Source organism: Tyto alba, unplaced genomic scaffold, assembly GCF_018691265.1.
Source record: "Tyto alba isolate M040663 unplaced genomic scaffold, T.alba_DEE_v4.0 Super-Scaffold_46, whole genome shotgun sequence".
NCBI classification, from domain to species: domain Eukaryota; kingdom Metazoa; phylum Chordata; class Aves; order Strigiformes; family Tytonidae; genus Tyto; species Tyto alba.
In genome coordinates this window covers 6,674,152-6,681,300 of record NW_024881322.1, presented here as the reverse complement: position 1 = coordinate 6,681,300, position 7,149 = coordinate 6,674,152, and the positions used below count along the sequence as shown (strand labels likewise).

The 7,149-nt window shown below is 47.2% G+C and overlaps 1 protein-coding gene across 2 annotated transcripts; it reads left to right on the top strand.

Annotated features, from left to right (window-relative positions):
- On the top strand, nucleotides 1-5,855 carry PRLH (prolactin releasing hormone). Of its 2 annotated transcripts, XM_032991272.2 has the most exons (4): nucleotides 1-30; nucleotides 1,492-1,599; nucleotides 3,432-3,600; nucleotides 5,370-5,855. In XM_032991272.2, exons 3-4 carry the CDS (start codon nucleotides 3,453-3,455, stop codon nucleotides 5,546-5,548), a joined length of 327 nt encoding a protein of 108 aa, XP_032847163.2. In that variant the 5' UTR covers nucleotides 1-30; nucleotides 1,492-1,599; nucleotides 3,432-3,452; the 3' UTR covers nucleotides 5,549-5,855. The 2 variants fall into 2 exon arrangements, with proteins under 2 accessions (XP_032847163.2, XP_009967995.3); XM_009969693.3 differs by lacking the exons at nucleotides 1-30; nucleotides 1,492-1,599 and adding an exon at nucleotides 2,009-2,084.
- Nucleotides 5,856-7,149: the final 1,294 nt, after the last annotated feature.

Below are 7,149 nucleotides of genomic sequence, written 5' to 3'. Positions count from 1 at the left end.
GAAGATGAAAATGTCTCTGTCACAAAACCGGTAAGAACCTGCTTAAGCACTGAATCACAACTGATTTCATCAGCTGCTTGGGTGCTGTGTTGCAGTATGGCCTAAAACTTACACGTGGGTGAGTTGACCCCAGCTGTGGGTTGGGAGCTTAATGGGACAAGAGCTGCCATCAAGTAAGATTTCAAGTGAAAGCAGAGGCGGGACAACAAGAAGAAGAACAAGGGCTGGGAAGGGGAGTGTGGACTGACTGCTTGCTGTCCCTGAGAGCTTCCCACTGTCCATCTACTCTTTCTCCCCACACCTCATCCCCAGCCACGAGTGTTTTCCCCCTGCAGACACGCGCTTCAGGCAGAGCGTCTCAGCTGGCCAGCACGGAGAGCTGGGCTCTCCCGTGCAGAGAGCGTGGCTGTGGCAGCCGGTGCTGCTCCAGTCTGCCCATGTCCCCCATCCATAGGGATGTGGCAGCGTCCCCCTCCCCTCTGCTCTCCTCTTGGTGGGCTGGGGGCCCTCAGCTAGGTGTGCTGCTGGGCCCCCCCCCCTGCAACCCCCCGGCGCTGCCCTCAGCTCCTGCTCCCTGCCCGGATCAATGCCTTTCTAATAGAGCCACAGTTCTCTACCCCTCCTCTCGTAAATTTAAATTTTGCTCACTAGTACTGCTGACGTCCTCCTGGCCCACCTCTTGACTCCCCTCCCCCCCTCCCCGCTTCAAGCCCACTTCCCTCCAGTATAAAAGGCACAAGCCCCCAGCAGCTGCCCTGCTTCTGCTTGGAGCAGCGGCTACCTGAGGAGCAGCTTTGGTGCAAACAGGTGAGTGCCTTCCTCTGTCTGCTTCAGCGTTTGCCCTGGATCTTTCTTGCTGGATTTCCTGTTTTCTTTTTGGGCTTTAGCTTTTCCACGCTAATGTACCTGGCTGTGCTCTGTGCTCAGTAACTTTTGTCCCGTTTTTGCAGCGAAGGAGACCGTGCTGAGGCGACAGTGTTGTGCCCCTGCAGGGAGAGCAGATGCAGGAGCCAGCAGCACAGCAGTGTGCCTTTCGTGCTGCTCAGCCCTGACATGAGCCGTGGTCCCAGGCCTGGAATCACCTGGGGTTTGATCTCCAGTGGGGATTTCCAGTGTGGCTTTCAAACATGAAAGCTATTCATGTTTGCATTGGAGGGGGTGTACACAGCCGCTGATCTCGAGTAAGATGCTATTTTAGGGTTTAAAGAGTTAATAGCACCTTGTCTTCTGAGGACATCCACAGTAGGTTTAGTCCCGATGGATCTGCAGCAGAGCTTGAGTTTGGTGTGCTGAGAGCCCCTGTGTGCCCCGAGGGAAAGCCAGGCTGGTCTCCCACTGTTTGTGTGAGGCAGACCCAAGGCAATCTCTGATACTGCTGCTTCACTGAAACTTTACTAGTGGCTTTACCTTTCCCCTCTCGTGTCAATGGAAATTGCCAGGCTGCTGGCATAGATATTGGTCAGCCAAAATTTAAAGGCTCTTTCTGCTTAGGGACCAAACTGGAGAAGATCACAGACCATCTCCCAGCCCTGCTACTTGTGCAAGGACTGTGACTGGGTAACCAGGATTTTGTGCTTATCCTTGAAGCCTAGTGACAAGGTAAAGCTGGGGGTTGGAAATGCTCAGCATCATGCGGGGTCAAGTTTGTGGTACTATCTCTGCCTTGGTTTCTCCCCATACAGACAGGGGTGGGACAATGAGGAGGAGGAAAAGTTGGGGAGGATTGGGGGTGCTAAGCCCCCTGATTATTTAGGGGGTTGCTTGTGGGAAGGAGCAGTGGGAACTTCACAGAAATCCTAGCCAGGTCAGGGGTATGAGCAAAAAGTTCAAGAAATAACTGCACTCTAGAAGGAGGCTGGAATGGCTGATTCAGGCACAGGACCAGCTGGTGGAGGCTGAGACACAGCATTGCTTAGGAAAAAGCCTGTGCTAAAAGCTTTTCCTTGTATGTTTGTCTCTCATCAACAGTGAGCTCAAGGCAAGCTCTTCCTTTTTCTCACTCAGTTCCCAGAAAAACAAGACACAAAACCAGACAGCAAGTAATCTGGAAAACCTGTCAGAAGCCCTGCAAGCACTCTGGAGAGGTGCCTCAAAACATCTTTTTGTCTCACTGAATTTAAGGCTTTGCTAAACATGGAGCAACACAAGATGTACACCAGCTCAAAATGAAGGCAGAACTCACCCCATGTAGTTTTACATGCTAAAATCATTTAGTCCTGATTATCATGAGATATTCAAGTTAGGAAAAGTTAATTCACAGTTCTGTTGAAATCACAGGTTAGAATCACTTTCTTCTAAGCTGCCTGCTAAGTAACTGCCAGTGCAGGAAAAAATCCCCAACAAAACTTCACTGAATACTAGGGATTAAGCTCTTGACTTTGCATTTTAATGAAAGACACAACCAGATTCTCCACGTGCTTTTGTTGTGTTGCCTGTGCAGTGTGCTTGCGAGCATCTTGCACTGAAAGATTTTCATTCCTGCTCTGCCTGTACTGAAAGCAGGCTAAGATTTTGGCAGCCACTGGGGAAAAAAAAAAAATCCCACCCGTACACAAGGAGAAGCTTCTGTGTAGGTATAGCTGAAAGGATTGCCTATAGCTCTGTACCTGTGTATCTACCGTAAGCGATGCTTAAGCAAACTTAAGCTTAAGCTCCTGTAGGCAGAGGCTCCAGGCTGCCAGACCTTGCATGCTACAAGGCAGCCTGTCCCAGCACGACAGTTGGGAGATGCTGCTTGGAAGCACATACAAAATGCCAGGGACAGGGCGCAGGGTTACCCACGCCCGGGATCCTTCACCTCCTGGATGTGATTTTCCCAACTCTGGCACCTTCTATTCTGCACAGCCCTTCTCGCGGTGCGGGGTGGGGATTTCTCATCCATTTGCATCTGGGTGCATTTACAGGATGGGGATAATGTACCAGTGGAAGCCATAACTAGAAATTGTACTTTTCCATGCTGGCTGTGAAAGGGAATAATGTCACAGAAGTGTTCCCTTTCATCCTCAAATGCATTTAGTTATAAAAAGTGTGTAAAATGCAACTATTAGACATATTTTACAAGTGAGGAAGGGATGATGGAGGTAGTGGCTAAAACACACATTGGTGGCCAATGCCCATGGTCAAAGAAGGCCACAGAGAAAGTCAGCAGCAAACTCAGGGCCAGGACTTGAGTATCCTGTGAAGCCATGGCAGGGGCTTTCATGGGTGGTGAGAAAAAACCTCCAGTGGCAGACTTACTGCAGTAGATGGCTCACTGCATAGCCTTTGCCTTCCAACAGAGATACCCAGGTCATCCTCAGCACCAGTGCTTCACAGAACTTAGTCATGGAATGGCTCTGATGGACAGGAACACACCGTTACAGTTCACACCTTCCTTTGCCTTGAAAGCTTTAGCTCATACATGTTCCCCATGTTCACTTTTCTCCCCACAGCCTTCCCACCACTGCTCCATCATGTGGCATCCAGCCTCATGGACACCACGTGCCCAGTGGTCACCCAAGCACTTAAAGCTGGTCACTGTCTACATGCTGGTGCTCTTGGTATCGCTCAGCTTTGCTTCAGGACAGAGCAGGCCACTTAAACATCAGATAGACAACAGAAGTAAGTACGAGTCTCACCTGATGTAACGCGAGGGGCTCCCATGTGGTGACCCCGCGGTCCCTGGTGCATCGAGGGATCAGGGTTGGGCTCTCAGGCAAAGTTCAGCAGCAAATCCATGTGGGTGTTTCTGTGGTGAACTGGTGGTGTCGGGTCCTGTACTTCCATTGACACTTCTAGGTGCATGTGCAGAACCTAATGTCCTCACAGGCCTGAATTAGCCGAGGGAAATAGCGTGAATTTTGGTAAACACCAGAGGAGACACTAATGTACAAAAGACTGACAAAGGAGATGTAAGGCAGTACACACTGAATATTTAAGCATCAAATTTTCAGCTGTGCTCTGTAGACCTGGGATAGTTCACAGCTACTTCTATACAGTAACAAGAAAACAAGGGACAGAAGCTTAAGTTTGCTTCACAGACATCTTCATTTCTGTCTGGAATCACAAGTTGTCTGAAAGTCAATATACAAGTGTCTCCATTCAGAGACACTGTGAGGAACTGAGGCTGGCCGGGTGAGGGACAATACCACATATCCCAGGTGAAAGCTAACATTCAGTCCAAAAGATTTTTGAGAAAATCTTTATCAGGGAATCTCATCTTTCCCCAAGGAGCAAAGGCTGATCATTGTATGTGGAGTGGGGGAGAGGGGTGTAGGGAGTAGGGCACATGGGCTCTCAGTGGCATACATTTCCTCATGAAAGAGGACTACAGAAGTTGGGAGCCTCAGTTTTTAGGTACCCAGGTGAAAAAAATAAAGTTACTTGGCTTTAGTGGGCAGGAGGCATGTTAAATACTGTGTGGAAAGACTTAAAAGATGTATTGATGGAGAAATTCACAGCCAAAGTGAATTTTTTATTTTCTCTGTTCCAGCATCAAAATGCACAGGGGAAAATCCTGCTGCCTTGCCTGAGACTTTCATATGACTCGGATGATATATAATGCACTTAAATTGAAATTTATTCCTGTTCCTGACAGTCCTCCAGCTTTGGAATGATTTGGCATTTCCTTGGGGTGGCATCATCTGCAGCGCTTCGTTGATTTTCCCTGTTGCTATGTCTTAGTCTTTTAATACAACTGCACCCCTCTCCATGCCGGCTCTAAAACTAGACTAGACTATAAAAATAAGTCAAGCACAAGTGCACGTCAGGTGCTTTAAAATAAAAAAAGTCATCCATGAGAACAGCTTCATAAGTGAGCAAGAATTAGCCTTTTATGTTTGCCTCTCACGTAGGTACCCCCTCTGCAGCCCAGTGGATTTGTTCGCCTGTAGAGATAGCGTTCCTGGTGCACACGGCAGAAAAGGAGGCTGGACAGTAGGTCCTTCAGGACTCCAGCCGGGAGAGGAAGGTTTAAAAGTGGCAGTACAGGGAGCTCGTATGGTCTTTCTGGATGTAGACTGCATTGTAACCTCTCCCAGGGTTCAGATCGGTTTTAAAGCCCGCTGTGCCCTCCTGAACTTGATGGGAACTCTGGCTTATGTTAGAACTGCAGGTTGCAACCCAGATGGATGAAAATTAATTTTGCATCTGAATTCTCTTCCTTTGGGTTTTACGCATGAAAAGCAACCCTCAAAGGCACCAGAAAGTAGTGTGTCTGGCTGCAGCCTTTCTACCCCCCCCCTTTTTTTTTTTTTTTTTTTTTTTTTTTTGTTTTGTTTTGTATTGTTTTCCGGAGCTACAAAATAAACTATCTACCACAGTCGAGATGTTCGGGAAATGCTGCCTTTAAGTACAGTGGAATTTGCTTCACTGACTGCTTTGAATTCCAGGTCCTGAGATCGACCCGTTTTGGTACGTGGGCCGTGGTGTTCGCCCCATAGGTCGGTTTGGGAAGAGGCAGCTGAGGAGCAGCCGGGGCAGCCCGAGGCCTGCGAGCAGGCACCTGGATTTCGTCTTGAACGCTTTGTGGGAGCACAAAGTGTCGGACACAGAAGACAAGGACTGGTGACCTCTTTTCCCCGCGGTGGTGACACAACCTCTGCTCTTTGAATTGCCTCCAGTTCTGCTTTTGCCCGGCAATCCCACGCTGCTCTTCTTTTTGCTCCTTGTGCAAGTTCCTTCAGAAAGAAACATGTTCAGGGTGCAGGTAAAAGACAATGCATGGACACTAGCACCGAGTGCCACCGTAGCTTATAAAAATGTTTCTTCATCTTACGTCCCTACCAATCCCTTGATGCTGTTCGCTGTAACGTTAGGTTTATCCAAAAACCACACAGCTTTTGTGCTGGGATTTAAACACTGCAGTGTGAAGTGTATCATGAAACCTTCCTGTCACATTTCAAAGTCAACAGCTGTTGATGTGTAAAAATAAAAAGCAATGGTTGGAAGAAAGAAAAAAGGCTCTCACTGGTTTTTAATGTACCTGCAACAATGGCAGGAAATGCTGGTGCTCTGTGTGTAGTTTTTATGCAGATTGTTAACATCCACTCATAGGAATGTAGCCCTGAACTAGCCCTGGCTTCTTTGTGATTCTTCCTGTACTGCTGGAGAGAGAAATTAATGAACAAAAAGAAGCTCCTAGAAAAGATAAGTACCTTCTCCCTGATGAAGGAAAAAAAAAAAAAAAATTGGATAATTAAACTTTTCGGAATAGTTTTGTGCCTACTGCATGTAATCATGCACTATTATCCAAAAGGGCTAAGGACCTAAACTAGCTGAGTCCCTTTACAACAACGCAGTTGTCTGCAAGTGCATCACCTGCTCACGCTGCAGTCACACTTTCAGGGTCACAAGCTGTGTACCATCCACTACATGAGTCCACAGCAATAAGCCTGGGGTTGTGGCTCAATACTCATGTTTGCCATGGTAATTAACTTTGTTGTATTAGTTTTATAGGAAGTGTTATTTACAATATGCTTAATCTTGATTAGTAACTATTACCAGCAATAATATTCAACTGGAGTTTAATCTATGGCATATCTCCAAAGAAGATAGTTTACAATTTAGCTAATGACAGTTAAATCCAGGCCATGAATCATTCTGCAAAAGAAATGAGAATGAACTTGCATTTCTAGCTGTGCTTTGTTAGAATTACTACTAAAGTTTAATTGTGGTTGAATTAATCATTGCAGATAATTTAACCCTTTTTTTCTCTCTGCAAATGGTCTGTCAGCAAGGAGTGGATTTTTACAAGGTAGTTACTACTATTTATAATACAACACATCTGCTGACCCAAAGCGTTATTTAAAACATGCTAGTTTAAATGAACACCCTCACACTGGAAAAAATATGCTGATAAAGAAATATTTTGATCAGCATTCATCGCATGGGACTTTGGAAATACTAGACGAAAATTATCATCAGGGTTCTTGCTCAGCTGGTCATTTTGTAGCAATCCCAGCGAGAGTTACAGAAATTCTGCCCCAGCAGCTCTGTTTGAGATGGTATTTCGCCCTACAGACTCGACACGTGGAGAAGGCTAACCACTCAATGTTCCTAACGGGATGCCTCCCGCCCCGGCCCCAGTGGAAAAAATCGGAGCCGAGGGCGTTAGGGCGCGTTCCTCCCCTCAGCTCAGCCCGTGGAGCCGCCCCCCTCCCGCGTTTATGG

Excerpts from the sequence above, each read along its gene's own strand:
- PRLH (XM_032991272.2), top strand. The coding sequence starts at position 3,453 with ATGTGGCATCCAGCCTCATGGACACCACGTGCCCAGTGGTCACCCAAG. Across the intron at positions 3,601-5,369 it reads ACATCAGATAGACAACAGAA|GTCCTGAGATCGACCCGTTT; the intron begins GTAAGTACGAGT and ends TTTGAATTCCAG.